At 36.9% G+C, this 18,241-nt stretch overlaps 2 protein-coding genes across 8 annotated transcripts; both read right to left on the reverse strand.

Annotated features, from left to right (window-relative positions):
• Positions 1-119: 119 nt before the first annotated feature.
• On the reverse strand, positions 120-5,002 carry stard14 (START domain containing 14). Of its 2 annotated transcripts, XM_079629771.1 has the most exons (7): positions 4,654-5,002; positions 4,308-4,495; positions 3,675-3,822; positions 3,311-3,414; positions 2,916-3,033; positions 2,774-2,826; positions 120-1,387 (listed from the first exon to the last, which is right to left on the reverse strand). In XM_079629771.1, exons 2-7 carry the CDS (start codon positions 4,491-4,493, stop codon positions 1,181-1,183), a joined length of 816 nt encoding a protein of 271 aa, XP_079485897.1. In that variant the 5' UTR covers positions 4,494-4,495; positions 4,654-5,002; the 3' UTR covers positions 120-1,180. The 2 variants fall into 2 exon arrangements, with proteins under 2 accessions (XP_079485897.1, XP_079485898.1); XM_079629772.1 differs by lacking the exon at positions 4,654-5,002 and having other exon boundaries at positions 4,308-4,643.
• A 1,799-nt stretch (positions 5,003-6,801) lies between these two features.
• rab41 (RAB41, member RAS oncogene family) lies at positions 6,802-17,145 on the reverse strand. Of its 6 annotated transcripts, none has more exons than XR_013799643.1 (9): positions 16,812-17,090; positions 15,831-15,889; positions 14,560-14,613; positions 13,354-13,459; positions 11,649-11,760; positions 11,298-11,391; positions 8,967-9,060; positions 7,521-7,587; positions 6,802-7,339 (listed from the first exon to the last, which is right to left on the reverse strand). XR_013799643.1 is itself a non-coding variant. In XM_079629775.1 (8 exons), exons 1-8 carry the CDS (start codon positions 16,888-16,890, stop codon positions 7,275-7,277), a joined length of 636 nt encoding a protein of 211 aa, XP_079485901.1. In that variant the 5' UTR covers positions 16,891-17,145; the 3' UTR covers positions 6,802-7,274. The 6 variants fall into 6 exon arrangements, 4 of the variants coding, with proteins under 4 accessions (XP_079485901.1, XP_079485899.1, XP_079485902.1 ...); XR_013799644.1 differs by lacking the exon at positions 13,354-13,459 and adding an exon at positions 12,180-12,285 and having other exon boundaries at positions 16,812-16,997; XM_079629775.1 differs by lacking the exons at positions 8,967-9,060; positions 13,354-13,459 and adding an exon at positions 12,180-12,285 and having other exon boundaries at positions 16,812-17,145.
• Positions 17,146-18,241: the final 1,096 nt, after the last annotated feature.

Raw genomic sequence — 18,241 nt, forward strand, 5'->3', positions numbered from 1 at the left:
ACATTATCTGATTTGGTAACTAAAGTTATGATGTTAAGTAGTGTGGCTAAATGTTAATATATTGCATCAACTTGTGGTACTATAAATATGTAGTCCTAATGAAATTCAACACATTTTTTGTATTACATTATTTTATTACACAAAATTGACCTTTTACTGTGTCACGAGGTCAATGGAACAGAAGACAGTTTATATGCAAATATAAACCTACCAAAATGCAACTTCTTATTGGACGAAATAAAAGAAAGTCAAAAACAAATTTTTAACCATTTATTTAAAATGTTAAAAGTATAAAACATTATTACCCTTTAGTGAGTTAGGACATCATACATATGAAATTCAAGTTTTCAAACACACAAATTTTCATATCCATCCATCTTCAGAAAAATATCATGTCATAAATCTGGGTAACTGCCACTTCTAGTGCAAATGTCTTTGCATGGATCCACTGGTATCACGTTGTTAACATGCCTTTTTCTTTCATGTTCAAGGGCCAAACACATATTTGAGAAGTACAGAACAGCTCATTTCTCTGCCTTCTATTTTCCTCTGCCTGTTACAGGCAAATTAACAAATACCACTTCAAGTAATAAATCTTGAGGTAATACCACTTTGTGTCTTGGACTGCTTTGGTCATATTACAGGGCCATTACACAGGTTTTCTCCCATGGTTCACACACATGCTAATACAGACACAGCTCTTTGAAAAAGCACAGACAATTACACAAACATAAAAAGATGACATTGCAAGGAACCTCTCCCCTACCATGGAGATTTAAAATAAGAATTAAACATCCTTGACCATATTCATAAAGAAAAACAATCTATTCACCTGCATGTCATCATCAATCATTTAGGTGTAGCTTCATCATAACCATTTAGTAATAAATTACAGGTCAAAAAAAGGTCTCGTTTAGGACAATGAACCACCTTCAAAAGGCTTTCAAATTAAATTAACGAGTAGAGCTGCATAGTATAAAGAATTTCCCCTTGTTCAAGTAAGCATCATGTCACGTGCGATGCCCTAAGAAACCCAGACATCAGTAAAGGAATGTGTAGCACAGTGATTGTAAACTCTTACTCTGTGAGGGGAAGGAAGGAATGTTGACATCAACTAGCTATAAGTGGGGTAAGAGACAAGAGACTGATCCTGTGACGTGGACCTTTTCTTTGAGTCGTTTTAGCTGCTGTCTTCATTCTCTTGAACGTCCCTGGATGAGCTCTCATCCACGTTCTCGAGCGAGTCTCCGCGCTGGATGGACAGCTGTGCTGGATCCATCATGGCCAGTTCACTCTGTATGGGGTACAGCCACGGCTTGTGATCCGGAGAATTTGCTGCTTTCCATGCAGGGTAGCTCTGACCGGCTTTATGAACGCTTCTTAAGACCTGTGGAATGACAGATGAAGGTGAAGGAGTGGCACGAGTATCAACGGAAGTTACACTGAACTTTTTTTCAGCCTTGTGTAACCCAAACAATGAACTGGAATCCAGTTTTACCTCATTTTCAGGCTGTGCAATGACTCAAATTGCAGCAAGTCTTTTTGCTCAAGCATAGTTATAAATAAACAGTGTTTCTGGTTTCTGTCTGGGTCTTCAGAATTTTTTGGCAGCACAAAATATCAGTGTGCGTGCGTGCAATACTGCTTATAAACTCTGACTTCTGAACTAAAGGTAATGGGCTTTGTTATTTTGTCAAACAGTATTAATAGATAGGAAACAAACCACTTAAAACAAATAACCAAAATAAATAAAATCTTCAGCATCCTCCTTTTAGACATGTAATATAGCCTAGTTGTACCATGTAAACACACACATATGTATATATGTATACACACACACACACACACGACGTGTGTATGTGTATATATATGAAATAAAACAATATGAACTGTTTTCAACATTGATAAGAAATGTTTGAGCATCAAATCAGCTTATCAGAATGATTTCTAAAGGATCATGTGACACTGAAGACTGGAGTAATGCTGCTGAAAATTCAGCTTTACCATCACAGGAATTACATTTGAAAAATATCTTAAAATAGAAAAGATAATAAGCTTTGATGAGCATTAGAGACTTTTCACAAACGTTAGTGTATGTTAATCAAATCGTAAACCTGATTAATGATCAGTGGAAAGACAAACACCTCAGTTTTCAATAATAGTGTATAACACACAAAGTGTGATGTATATACTATGTTATCAGTGTGCCCTTTGGACAGAGATACCGTCTGCAAACAGCCCTACCACATGCTGTAATTCCATTCAAAACTATGAAACCAACAGCAAAAAAAAGCCACAATTCAAAACAAGACTGACTTCTTGTTCTCAATCAGAAGAACATATTCACCATAGTTATCTTTAGATATCAATCTGAACACTTGATGAGAGCTGAAGCATTATTATAGGCGTTTCTAAAAACTGTAAAGTCTAACTGTGTCAATCAGTCATAATTACAAATGATTAATAAAGAGAAGAGATTTGCATTTAATAGAAGCCTAAGTGATGCGCTCTTCTGTAAAATGAAAAGAATGACTGAAGTCATGCAGCCTAGAGACTGCCTACTAGCCTACGAACAAGATAAACGAGTTTCACTTTGGCACAGCAAGTGCTGCGTGAGCGTCGTCTTCAGTACAAGATATTCCAGTAGGTTACCATAGTAACAACAATTAGGATTTCACAAACCTTAAACACAGACCCACATACAAAGATACTCGAATCCTCAAAGAGTATAAACGACAGAAACAGCAGTCAGAGACTAAACATGTTCACTTACTTTTGGAGCCAGGACCTGAGATGCTTTGTTGACAACCCACTTTGGAAGAGACCCTAAAAGATAAAACAAAAAAAGGTTATAAAACAGCAACAAATTAAAGTCTTCCAATGTAACTGAATGATGGGAGCGAACCGGTTCACACCTCTGGGATCAGCCTGTGAGAGGTATGTGAAAGTGCAGCTGTTGGGCCCTGTAGGTTTGAACAGGTAACCCGTCAGAAGGGACACGGCCCTCACCAGATCCTTTCGTGGGGGATATTTCTAAAATGAAAGCAAAGCTTTATTACAGTATTTGTATAATTTATGTAGTAATACATTGTATTATTTATTATTATAAAATAATGAGAATAATGTTCAATGTTAAAATATTGTCTCCTACAAGGTTGTGAATTTGGATGGGCGAAAACTTGAAAACAGTCATTATTTTTGCAATTTCATTTGACTTAATATTTTACCTTTAAGAAAATCTGATATTTCAAGGTCTCTTGCTTTATCTAGACATTCATTAATAGAAGGTGTAAGTAGATAAAAGACGTACCGGATGTTTCACTGAGAAGTTAATGATCACATACTCATTTTCAGACGCCTGCCATGAGCGCAGGGTCACCACATCTCTGTTCTTCAATGGTTTCGGACAAATCCCTGTGAATAAAGGAGGGAATGAAATATTTTTATGACATATAGGCCCATAAATAAACTTCACTGCCTAAATACACACAAAAACATAGTCCCAGCAGGAGGCTTATCTTCAGCCCTGTACTGTGATAAGCCACTACACTGAAGCAATCACATTGTTGCATGAACTACTAACTAACAAAAGCCCCAAAGAACTACTAGAATAACCATAAGACATGAAAGAGGTCTTAAAAATGGACAGGAATTTAAAAGATTACATGACTCACAGGAATAGTAGCCCACATCAGCATTGGGAGCCAGCCGAGCGATGTCAAAACTCTCAAGCATTGTAGGATCCCATGACTTCCGGTACTGACTGTCATGAAGCACGTCATACATGGTAGCAGCCGATACATCCTTTATGTTCATTCTACACTGTATTGGAAACAAATGCATTTGCATTAGTGTTGTTATGACAGCAGTACACACAGGACTGGACATGTAAATTAAACTGAAATGTAATAGAGAGAGAAAAAAAGAGATTGTGATCTACTGGGGGTCCATAGAGAAGATATGTAAACAAAGCACATTTTCATAACTACCATTAAATCATGTCTAACCAATGACCCATTAAGCATTTCATGATGTAATACAATTAATGTTCCTAATATAACTTATTATAAAGGGTTATATATATATATATATATATATATATATATATATATATATATATATATATATATATATATATATATATATATATATGCCCCTGAATTGTCTGGGTTGGGGGCCCTGCAGTAAAGTTTGAAACCACTGGTTTAAATGAATTTAAATGGTAACATTGACACCATAACTTTTAAAGACAAATCAAAACAAAATATTGTCATACACGCATATCCGTAGTTAGGCAAACATCTTACCTTGATTTTGTGGACTTTGGATAAGTTCACTTTGTTGCTTGTAGAAGTAGATACAGGGGGCCCCTCGACCCATACCTCCATGTCATTCTTATCATACTTGTTGTGCCAATTCTCGGTGGACAAGCATTGTCTTTTGAACTCATTAAACATGAATTCATCTGGAATAATCCCCGGACCGCGAGACATAACTGAAACAACAATTTCACCAATCGTTTTCACCGCGAGAATGACAGATCTTGTACCGAGGCTCAGTAACTTTGTTCTGCTCGCTAAGTATGATGTGGTGTTATTGTAGTCACAGATTAACAGTTCAAGCTCGACAAGATTTTTCTCACAAATTCCTCACCTGACGTCAACGCTTGCGCGTGGAAAAACCTCGTCACCACTTCCGGGAGTAGAACAGGTGTATTACAACACTGCAAGGTGCGCAGCTAGTCAGTCAGCTCGGAACTACAGTGATTTAGCACACTGACATGATCTAGCAAACTGACATCATGTTGATTTATACCCAATGGCTTTTATGTACTCAAGTGAGAACTGTTGACAAACTGCCACAAACTGGGTGTGTCGGACCGCCCATATTGATTGGTCATTCGGATGCGGGTCCAGTGGTCTCTCTCTGCTACTGCATTGATATGCATGGTTAATTCATCACGGAATCCCAAGACGAGCTGTGAGTCTGTGAACTCCGCCTTGTGTTCACGACCGAAACCTTTCTTCAAATCACCTCCACAGGAACAGCATTCAACAGGCTTGTGCAATGTGCCATTAATAAGAAACTGAATTTCATAGCTGTTTCTGTTCTGTGTGTTGTGGACTATGGTACCAACAGTGGACCAAAGAGTTTAAAAACATGAAAACCTTTAATAAGATTATTTAACCCTTTGCTTACTATGCAGTATACATAAATATTCTTATATAAATAGAATACTGGTAACAGCTTATCACAGGACAATAATCAGTATCACAGACATAACACACTATCTGCAATTGAATTTTTTTTTTAAATGAAGATTTGTTATATTAATTCTATAGTTACAACACTGTGTATAAGCCTATATACAGTAAGTAGAAGCAGGACAAAGAGCGAATCTGGTGAAATATCTTTTATTCATGTGATACATTTTGGTGTCTCTTTAACCGTCCATTTTTTACAGCATATAATAATAGTACTTTGTCACACAAACGTAGCTAAACACTAGTAGACAGCGTATTTCAAACAGACCAACACACTTCAGAATAGCACACAGCTGAGTATTCAGTGAGTGACACGTGATAGAGCTGTTCAGGAGGGTTTTCACTCTTATTTATTTCATTTCCTACATATCAAACCATAGTAAATGTTAATGTTTAAAACACACTTGATGCCCTTTTTAAGTCTTAGTGATGAAAGGACTTGTCGGTTTACAGTTGAACGAGAGGAAAAGCGACAGTTCTGGGGGGCTCGGTGATACCTCTCCAGCAAATAAAAGCCCATTCAAGCTATACTGTTGAAACCCAGCATTACAGATGGGGCGTGAAAGTCTTTAAGAGTGGCACGATTGTGGCACGACTAGGTCTTTGTGATACAGTAGCCAGGCAGCAATGCAAATTATACATCAAACTTTGATTCCCACACATTGCTAACTGCCATTCCCGTCAAGCATACAACACATTGTATCACTAACTAGTGAGATAATAAATAAACACATGAAACCAACAGTCTTACGACGAGCAATACCAAGACGTGTCTGTACACTAAGCGATAGCCGTGTTGAAGGAAGAAATCTAAATGTCCTGTTAAACAAAACCTCATTATCTCTATGCAATGTTAATAGGCTCGAGCAAACCACAGCACTGTGGCCTGATTTGGTGCACCATGACAACCAAACAAGCAAGGCATTTTGTGTTAAACTGTCTCTAAACTGCATGCGGTCCCTACACTTGCGCAGCAAAAACAAGACAGAAAATGAGCGGAATTAGTGTGAATTGCTGATGCTTTCCATATCCAAGCTCAGAGCGACGCTACGATAGTTTTGTTAGTACATACACGTTTTTACAATTAACGTTAGGTTTTGTGACTACGGTCGTGGATAAGTCATTAAATATCTTAGGATTTGAATTTGAACTAAATTAAATAGCAATTTTCCCTTTTCTAAGAACATTAAATCCAATTTTCTTTCCCCCACAGCTCAATACATTCTACTTCCATGCAACCCTCCAAAGATTTCGGTATAAAATTAGCCTGTCCAGAATGAGGCTTGTCGCAAACAAAACTGCTAATTTTTTTGTCCATACATGTATATTTCCTGAAACAAAACAACTTTTAAATTATATCTGGTCCCTAATACCATATTCAACATGGAAACATCCAATTATACAGAATATTGTGTCCATGGTGAAATTTCACGACAAAATCAAAGAGATTCGTTCTGTATCTTTCTTTTAAATAACTTCTGCCAAAAAACACAAATAATAGTGTAATGTTAATGTAAAAAAAAAAAAAAAAAAATGAATATGAATCAGTAACAGCCAGAAGTTCTTCCTCCAGTGAAATTAAAAAAGGTGGCAAAAAAGGCCTAAAAATGATGACATCAGCCCCAGCTCTGAAACATGTTAACTTCACAACAACTATGATGGCACCGACGTGTGAAAACATAAGAGCATATGAGCTTAAGTCAGTCTGCAATCCCATATAATGCCATGCAGCCCGAACAGATGAGGATCTGAATGGTTTTAGCATATAATCTATGCTGTGATTTTACTTTTTTCGTTAATATATGCATTTTTGGAATCCATTTTAATACAGAGTAAAAGCACATCCACACGGTTACTCTGAAAAGTCACTGAGTCGAAGAGAAAGAAAAGGTTCTCCGCTCATGACACGGGGCCGTGAGAGGAGCGAGTGACCACTGAGAGGCAAGCTGTTTGTGTGTGAGGGGGTGGAGTGAGGGGGATGCAGGACCTGGTGGGGGACGAGGGTGGTTACTAGCACGAGCAGCTGCTCTCGGTAACCGGCAGCTCTGGAGGCTTCTCCAGTTTGATGTCGATCACTGAAAGTTTCTGTTAAGGATCAGTTACTGAGAGACTGGATCATTTGAATAAGCATGTCTTTACACTTTTCATTCATTTCTGCAAACAAGCTTATGATCTCCTGCTATTAGGCTGTCATGGACAAACTGACTGACATTTGAATGTGAGCGATGGCATATTTAAGGTGCATGTGAAGGATACTGTCCTCTTTGCTTTTCTCTGGTGTACTATCCATTCCAGGCAAAGCTGCAGCAACACGACGAAACAGCTAGAGAGAGAAAAAAGTTCATTACTTAAAACTGCTTTAGCCACATGTACATAAATCAATGCAGTTTTAATATAATACAAAATATATATATATTTTACAGTAGTATGGGAGACTGGGGCTAGTTCTAAAATTTTTTACTCCAGTTTTACTCCAGTCAACACACGTTGACCTTTTGAGACAATATTTTTTTGGCATATTCTTAGGAAGTTATATTATAGAATATTATAGGCGTTTCAAGTACATTTAAACAGCAAAACACATATACAACAAAATCTCATGAAAGGGACACACCTCATGAAACCTCAAAAATAAAGAATAAACATTTCAAACTCTTGTTTTGGCCAACAGATATTGTAATTAAGTTGTAAAATGAAAAAAGAAATATATATATATATATATATAAAATGTTTTTTTTTTAAAGTTTATCTTTGATAAAAATTCTAAAACTAAATCTGGTCTTCAACTGATAAGTTAAGAGTCCCAACAGAGTTAAAGCCATCACAGTCCATCAAAATATGCTTTAGCGATGGACAAGAGGGGCATAAAGGAGGATCTTCACTCTTTTAAAAAAACGTATGGGTTAGCCTGGAGTGGCCAGTGTAGATAACATGGTCGAAGCTATTTTAAAAATGGACACAACGGTTTCCACCAACCACAGGATTGATTTTGTAAAGTTTGTTTCTATTACACTGATCCCATTGAGGATATAAGCATTTCTAATAGGTTTGAGGTCTGACGGTGGAATTGGGCATTTGGAGCTCTGAAGACGAAGCCTCTTTTGCTGCAGCATCTGCTTTCTCATTCCCTGGTATTCCACAATTTAATGTGTTCTTGCTGAATAAAAGTACTAATTTATTTCGAAACCCCAAACTTTTGAACGGTAGAGTGGCTCTTATGACAACTTCCTCATGTGCAACTAGCCCTAGTCTCCCCTATTTCAAATAAATTATAACTCCCAATGGGTAGAGAGGTAAAAAAAAAGAAAAGAGGTAATTTCCGAAGACACTAGCATTATGACAAAAAAGACACCATGATCCACTAATTCTGAAAACAAAAAGCAATACAATATGCTTTTTAAAAGCACAATGGACAATGAAATGTCTACATTGAGTCTGTGAATTACAAGGGGTGCTAAAACAGCATTCTAGCGATGCTTGGCCAACATGCAAAGGACATCTGTGACAGTACATGGGGAGCACTTCAAGCAAACAAAACACACAAAAGAACAGCTTAATAGCACAGGACACCTGTGAATGTGAGGCGAGGGAAGAATGGCTAATGATGGGCGAGGCGGGGAAAGATAGAAACCAAAGAAAACAGAAGCTAGAGTGGTGGAGGGAAGGTGGGGTTTGGCCGTCCTCATTTCTCCGTGATTCTACCTGTTTGACATTGTAGCCAGTCTTTGCGCTGGTTTCAATGAACATGACATTCAGTTCCTTAGCCCTCTGCTCGCCCTCCTCTGTGGTAATCTGTCTGCTCGACCGGAGAAGGGAGGGGAAAGGAAAGAAATACAGACAGACAAAAGAAATGCATCAAGAAGAAGAGAAAGAGACAGAGACTGTCTGAAGTTCACATTAGTAATAGGGAAAAAAAGAGGGTTAGTGTTTTGATAGGACCCCAACACAGGTTGAAGAGTTGAGAAATGGCGGAAATCGTAACCTTGAAAAGAGATCACTGCACTGTAGTTCAACAAAAAGGGCCATTCACCGGAAACACATTTGTTACTTGAGGACAATCTACAACAAAAATAAACACCCTATCAAGGGAAGTGATGATAATGTCATTGGCACTTTGGTCACTGAAATATCCCTTGTTTATTTTTGGCTTAAAGATTTAATCTAGAAACTCTGTCATCAATTACTCACCCTCATGTCATTCAAAGCCTGTTTCACTTACTTTCTTCTGCAGAACACAAAAAGATTTACATAGAAGAATGTCCAAGCTTCTCTTTTCCATCCACTTCTATAGTATAGACTAGGGTATGCACATGACGTCACCGTTGGCCGGAGTGAACGCGGTTACGCCCACTGAGTGGCAGAAAGACTGAGCCACAGCACTGGCTTTCAGTGTAAATGCCGCGAAAAAACACACAAAGCACATCTAAAACTGGAAAAAGATTTGAGATTGACTGTATAAATATATTTGACAAGAAATCTGAGGTATATTTTTACAGACTGCCGAAAGCTACCGAAAAGAGAAGCAAATGGATCGCTGCAATTCATAGAAACAACTGGATACAAACGCAGCGAAACATGGATTTGCAGTTATCATTTTGTGTCAGTATGCTGAATTTGGGTGTAAAATCATACCCTATATATTGTATTGACAACTCTTGGATGTTTTTTTAAAAAACTATACAAGTCTTAGGGCTGGACGATATGACGATATATATGACATTGATATAAGTGATCACCTGGATTTAGAGCTACCTATATTGTATTTATATAAAGTATTCACAGGAAAATTTGCTTTATGCATTTTCCCAGTGTCAAAATCAGGCACATATAAATGTCAAGAAACATGATTTCTGGTTGCATGTCACTGGATCTTTGGTAAGTTGTAAAGAACACTATATCGAGTCTTTCAACCTTTAGTTTAAACTGATAATCCCTTGTTTTACTCGCGTTTTTGCAGTTTCCCCAATTAAAATCCAGCCATTAAGCTACTTTTGCCACTCAGTCTGGCCGAGGGGGCGTTCCGGCAGGAAAGTGACGTCAATGCATACCCTCTATAGTGAAAAGACATTTTGCTAAACGTCTTCTTTTGTGTTCCACGGAAGAAAAAAGGTTATACATGTTTGGAATGACACGAGGGTGATAAATTATGACCAATATTTCAGTATTTTGGGTGAACTATCCCTTTGTCTCTACACCGGATCTGTGGCATTCTTTCAAATTGATCGACTTCCCACAGACAATAATTTTGACTCTGTAAGATAGTTATGCCCAGACCAAGACTTTTGACATTTTCTGTATTGACTTGAGGGAAGTCGAATGATACCCGAATGGATCGATGTTAGAAAATGTTAAACTGAGGAATAAATTGTTAGCTGAAAGTATAATCAACAGGGCAAAAGATTTAACAAAAGGCCACACAAGAGGTAGGAGATGTAAAGAACTTTGTGAATGACACGTGTTCTAATTCAATGAAAATCTGCAGAGCTTTCTGCTGAATTCCGTGTCTGTAGAATCCAAGTGGGTGTTATGTCACATTCCTTCCATGTTTCTTTGTGGTATCCTTGATCAGTTAACAACAATGTGATTCTATTACAAAAAAAAAAAAAATGCACGTTCGAAATGCACTAATTTCAAACCGGAATCCATAAAATTTAGAGTTTCGACTGAAGGTGAAAATTACCCCATGTAGATTTTATATCAGGTTCAAGATTGTCACGCACAGTTTGTAACGTTGACCAATAGAAAGATGCTTGATTTAAAAATGACCCGTGTGAGCTGTACTCCATGCAATGCTACACTATTGAAAATTGACCTTTTTTGCTCACGAAATTCCCGCCCCTTTACGATTATACTCAATATTAGCCTATTTTTTTTGCTAGGATTCTGCTAGGATGTATTACTGTATTTAGCTTGTTTTTACAATGTGAGGACAGTCTCAAAACAATTTTTTGTGGAAATCGACAATATGCCACAGATTCTGTTATATAAGTTAGAACGCTTAGGTCTACACTACAGCTGTATCGTGTCACCCACCTGTTTGACGTTATAACCAGCTTTGGCGCTGGTCTCTATGTACATCACACCCAGTTCCCGGGCTTTTTTCTCTGCTGCCTCTACTGACACTTGCCTGCCATTATCCATAGTTGAGGTGTGGACACAGTTCAAATTAGAATGGATATGAAAAACAAAAGTAGTAATGGGAAATCAAAAATAAAATCAACAGAGAAAATATGACCGAAAAGAAAAGCAACAATGGCACAAATTATTCAACATAACGCTCAAATTAATAAAGAGAAAACTGAACATAAAAATAACACATAGTGAAGAGCTTAAAACGTGAAGTCTGAGGGATGAACAAAAGATGTGTTCATCAAACTACTGTACCTTTTATCAGCCAAGTCTGTCTTGTTGCCAACCAACATGATAATGACATCACTTCCTCTCTCTGTTCTGACATCATCTATCCACTTTGAGGTTTGCTGGAAGGAGTTGAGATCTGAAGAACAGAAGGAAAAATGTTAGGCATGGACTTATTACAGAGGAAAAATGTCTCTTGTGATCTGCAGGAACTCATTTTAGTGATAAATTAATTGAAAATCAATTTGCAAAATTCAAATTTGGCAGCTTGATTCGTTTCAAAGCCGAGCTTCTTAGAAGAAAGTGTGCAAGCAGACTGTTAGAATGAAGTTCAACAAAACAGAGGACGGTTAAGTTAAAGCACAGATCATTTCAATGCTAAGAGAGAGGCATGTTCGATCTACTTTTCATTTAATCTGAATGACATAATAAAAACAGCATTGTTCCCAAGCAACTGTACTAAGATGAACTGCCATGGCCTAGAAGCAGCTGCTGAATGCTAACTGTGCCCTGAGGGCATAGATCCCTGCTGACCCAATGAGTGAGGCTCAGACTCACTGGTGATGTCATAGACCACCACAGCAATAGTGGAGTCTCGGATGTAGCTGGGAATGAGGCTGCGGAAGCGCTCCTGCCCTGCAGTGTCCCATAGCTGGAGCCGAACCTGATGGACCAGCAAACCGTGGTGGTGTGCAAAGAAAACAGGGGGAAGAGAAAGGCAGAACAGAGAAAAGAAAAAGTATAAAGAGAGGATAGAGCCAGGGAGCAGGGTTAGACGAAAAGGACAACATCAAAGAAGCAACACATGAAGGAAAATGAGAATAACCACAAGGTTTTAGGAATCTGAAAGCATTTCTCCATTCCTGCTCTCTGAATGACGCTGCTTTCTGCAAGATGCTTTGCAAATGGCACTCCTTATGCACAAGTATTGCTGGACATGTTTTCAGTCGAAACAACAAACTTTATGGTTTTGAAATATTTGTAAAAGCTCAAATTGTACTCATAAAGACACAAAAATGGAAATTTTTCTATCATTTATTCACCCTTATGTTTTTCAAAACATGTATGACTTACTTGATTTTGCAGAACACAAAAAGAAAGTATTTTGAAGAATGCTTTAACTGTATTTGTCCATATCACACAAGTCAATGGCCAAAAAAAATTAATAAATCCTAAATATCTTTTTTTTTGTGTTCAATGCAATAAAATACAATATAAATGATATCTAAAACTGCTTTCCAGCAGATAAGTTAAATAAAATAAACTAATTCTAAATTAATTCTGGTAAGGTGTAAAAGCCATACTAAAAAGATACGTCTTCAAACATCCAATATCAGGGAAAATGTAATATGCAGTGAATTTGAACTCCATAATTGGCGAGCATAGAAAAGGCCCTATCAGCATTTGATTTTAATCTAGCTTTAGGAACAATGAATTCCATCTGAATAAATTATCAACTGTCTAGCATTCTGATTCAGCAATATTTGAAATGTCAGAAGAATTAAAGTTCTACAGGTTTGGAATGACATGAGGGTGAGAAAATTATGATTCACATTGTTAAAACTGATTTTTACACCCCCTCCCCCCCCCCCCCCCCCATCTAACTTTGTTTAACTTTACCAGGAACGCTAAAATAAACCAGCAAACTTATAAAGCTACATGAGTGCCATTTACTCAAGCAGAACCCAACTTGACCCCACCATGTGGTGAAGCAGGAGCACTAGCTACCTACTTGCTATATCATAGACCACCACTGCGGCTGCTGAGTCTCTGATGTAACTGGGAATGAGGCTACGGAAGCGTTCCTGCCCAGCAGTGTCCCACAGCTGTAGCCGAATCTATGACCGTCCATGCAGCACAACAGGCATGGGGACCCATTCAGCACCCAGCCATGGAAGAGAGTGGGGTGAGGTGGACAAAGACACAACCAAACTTAAAAAGGTGAAATCAAAATAAATGACAAACTAATGACATAAGTGTGATGAGCTACAAGCATGCGCAAGGAATTACGCAAATGATAACTGTGATGAATCTGTGACAGACAGTGAAATCACCTGGTGGACTAGCCCTATTTGGACGTTAGAGAAATGCGTCTTTGTGATTTTAATCCTGTCTGAATCTGCCATGTCTGTGTGTTTTCTCACGCAACCCCAGTAAAAATTCCAGGGCAAATTACCTGCTGTTTTTGGCAAACTCAACGGTCCACTGAGAAATCTAATCCTCTCCGAATGTGAATGTCTGTAATTGTATTATAGCCAACTAACGCTTTTCCTCATTTTTTTAAAACCTTCCCGAGTTACAGTATGTGTACCAATCTTTCGCATGCTTTCCTTTCATTTTAAAATGGATGCTATCTGATGAAAAAATGTAATTATTAAATTAATAAATAGAGCCAAATCGTGAAAACTGTAAAGACTGCCCATTTTAATATCAGTGTCATGTATGATACTTGTCTAGATATCTCTGCTCACTTATGTGGGTTTATAAACAGCCACTTTAATAAACTTATGAAGTATATTTAAATAGTTTTTAATAATATATTAAAGTTATATCAAGTAATTCATTAAAAAATATATACGTAATGCATAGCACAGTAGGCGACCTTCTGTAATGCCCATGTCTAGAAAACACACACTCCCACCCCTTTAATAAACAGATCTCAGTTCCATCCGAATCGGTACATGAAATCACAGACGTGAGGTGATAAGAATTGTAACTCAAACATCGTTTAGAAAACCAGTCCTGTCCGAATAGGGCGTTATAGACCTTACAGGTGATATTAGAAAACATCAAGGTGAATGACTTGAGCCAGTGTGTGTCAAAACCATCTATTACTAACATTAATAGTCAATATGTCAACTAAATCAGGCTTTAAAAAAGGCTTGGACACACAGAGACTCCTTGGAAATTATTCTAGAAATGTTGATCTCCGTCCTACCGTGCGGTCTTCCAAGTACATGGTTTTTGACAGAAAGTCTATACCAATAGTTGCCTATGGAGAGAAACAATGAGTTAACTTAGTGCACAATCACATTGTAAAATACAGATTGTATTGTATTTTGATTGTATTTTCTGTGGAACACAAAATTTGATATTTTGCAGAATTTTCATTTTGCTCTTTTCATTTCATAAACTCAAAAAATAAAATGGATCCTTGTTCACTGAAAATCTAATTTGCTCTTGTGCATATTCAAACTTTCTGCAACAAGACACTTTTATATCAAATTTGATCTCAATGACACCAAAAGCCATTGGTTCTAATGTGCGTCAGATGCACACATGTGAACGAGATTTGAGAGCTATGAACTAAATGAACACTCGACAAACACCAAATGCAAGTTAAAATGGGCGTGAAATAAATGTTATTGAGACTGGACTTAGTATATGTATGGTCTGAGTAGAAATATAAAAAAAAATTCTGTTTCAAATAAATGCTGTTGTTTTTTTTTATACTTCAAATCCTGAAAAATAAAATGCATCACAGTTTCCACAAAAATATTAAGCAGCACAACATTATTATTGAGAATATTTTTTTCTTGAGCATCAAATCAGCATATTAGAATGATTTCTGAAATATCATGTGACACGGCTGGAGTAAAGATGCTAAAAATTCTGCTTTTCCATCACAGGAATAAATTAAAGTAGGCCTATATTAAAATAGAAAACAGTTATTTAAATTATATTTAAAATATAAATTATTTTTTGCTTTTTGATCAAATAAATGCTGCCTAGGTGAGTATAAAAGACATAATTCAAAAATATTAAAACCTCTTGAATAGTATATTTCTTGTTTATAAAAATAATGTAAAATAGATTTTATGGCTAGTAAAATTAATAAATTTTAAAAATAAGAAAAAATTATTTATTTCAGTGTGCCAAAAAAATTACTTTGAACTGTTACTACAGAGTTAGACAGCTTTTGGCCATCATATGCTTTTGTTGTAGGGAGAATGACAGTGTGACTATTCTACAGAGTATCTCCTTATGTGTTCCATGGGGAAAAGAAAGGATTGGATCAACATGACATCATATGACAACACTATTCATTAGTGAGTGAACTATTCCTTCAAGGAAGTAACCACACCGACGTCATGATAGCTTTCATAAAGTCAATAATGCTTTGATATTAAGTTGTTTTAGGTAACATGGTAAGCATCTGCCACACGGACAGGACATAACATGGGCTGTAACAATCACAGCAGCTGTTACCTGATAGGTATTATCGAAGCTGTCATACATAAACCTGGTGATAAGTGAAGTTTTGCCCACTGTGGAGGAAAAGAAAAACAACGCATTAGACATAAGGGACTCGCAGTGAATGCGTCTCAACACCTAGTGTGATCCCTACATAGACAGCTTGTTTGAAATTGAATGTATCGCGTCAAAGATGCATTGGTCTGCGCAGGATGATTCTGAACTCTGATCGCTGTGTTGGCAACATGGGTGTCGCCGTCCTGCTTTCCACAGCAACATACTGCATCACTACAGGCTAAGACGTGCAGAACTCTCCTTTACGACAGCTAGCGAATGCTTTTCAACGTTAAATCCAGCCATTATTAAACGAGAACGTGGATGATGTGGAAGTTAAACATCCCTGATGTGGTTTATAGTATCATGATCTTGATTGTCACAGCCGGTCAGCTAGAAACATGCTAACAGCTAACAGTTAGCAACCATTTTCACACCAGACAGTATCGTTTTACAGATTTAAAAAAATAACATCCAGTACCAGTATAATAGCATTTGCATCTTATGTGTTAAACAGTAATGGTGGTTGCAATCACATATAAAAGGCCTTTAAAAATGGGAGATCTCTGTTGTGGCTAGGAACAGAAAACACAAACATGCTAATACAAGGACTTGATGGTTTCCTTCGATGTCTACATTCAAGAATACATAAACACTGAGAGGAAAGACAGAAAAAATACATATAAACTATCAATTAAATCATAATGAAGTTGATATTCGGATCTCACATCTTTTGTATAGTTCGTGTATTGCAAGGATGTTCAATGCTACATGCTACAAAAGCAAAATTTTGTGTATTTTAAGTGCATGTCGACAAAAGTATCAGTCCACACTGTCAAATTATTACTTGCATGTATATTAAGTAACATCTATCCTTCTGGAGCATCATTTCACCTGGCCTGTCTATCTCTCCGTCCACGTCTCACATATCTGAACACTTACCGCTTTGCTCGCCCAAGAAAACCAGCTTAAATTTCCGCAGAGGGTTGCCAAACTCTCCGCCACCGGTCGTAGTAGACATATTTTTCGAGTATAATAAACAGCAGCTATCTAAATATTATTTTCTGTGCGCGGACGAAGGACACTGTACAGTCCAGTGACGGAGCGCTAATAGCTGATGATTCCTGAGTGTGACAGCGCCTCTTAGTGGCCAGAGAAGCAAACGCAGGACACGCTCGGTCTGTGTTTCAGCGCACAGTGCTACAAAAGCTGACTACTATCCTATGCTGTCTAGGTTTAAGACTATAATGGCCAAAATGCTGTCTTGGTAGGCAGCTGACTAGGGTTTGAGACACAGTCTATTTCTACTGTCACACCTTACCATTGTGTAGTAGCATCTGAATATTTTTAGTGTTGCCTGCGCAATTAATTTATATAGGCTACATTTCTATTTATATAATCCTATACATGTTTATAATACAATTTTACGTTAAATGTTTCACATCACTAAGATGTAATTCATTTTTGTATATATATGCAACAAAAAACATGTAAATATTCATAATTTATTCTATATTGTGTTAATATATATTTAAATGTAGAATATATTACATATATATATTTTTTTTAGTTATTTGGAGGGAAAATTATAAAACAGCATATCAAAGTTGTTTTAATGTAATTTTATTGAAAATGTACACCATGGAATCTTACTACAGTTAAATACTTCACAAATTTCTGGGATTACAGGGGTGGGGGTAATTGACATTAAGGGGAAAATATGGAAGATGACTAGAAAAATGTAGGCCAGTCTTGACACCCACAATGTTTCACACAAAAAAATAGTCACTTGTCAATGTCATTAATCATTAAAACAGATTTTAAAGTTGATACGCAAAATAGGTCCTTAAAAATTATATGTACTGCACACATATGCATAAACGTCTGTACCTCATAACTGACTTACTTGAAATTACTGAAAACCCTTGATGTATATCTCTATGCAATATTTGGCAAAATGGAAAATGACATTTATAAATTGAACATAACTGCACATTGTACCTGAAATAAATACACATAATAAAATGGTCCAAAGTAAGAAGCATTTGAAGTGTAAATATGTCTAATCAAAGAATAACTCAATATATAAACAAAAATATGTTCAGGGCATGCAAAAGAACAGAAGATAAAGAATATAAAAGTGGCACTGAATGTGACCTACATGGTATTTCAATAGGTGCTCCATTACTCCCTAAGACTATATTTTAAATAAAATAATAACTATTGCTGTGAGTGTTTAAGACTTGAAATGTGTCCTGTAAAATGTAAAGGGGATTACAAAACATACAATACAAACCTCTCCGATTTTGCTCATGCTTCCAGATAAAGATTCTCATTAAATTACAGTTAAATCTCTCTCACTTAACACATTT

The sequence above is a fragment of the Phoxinus phoxinus genome (genome assembly GCF_949152265.1).
Source record: "Phoxinus phoxinus genome assembly, chromosome: 12".
Classification (NCBI taxonomy): Eukaryota; Metazoa; Chordata; class Actinopteri; order Cypriniformes; family Leuciscidae; genus Phoxinus; species Phoxinus phoxinus.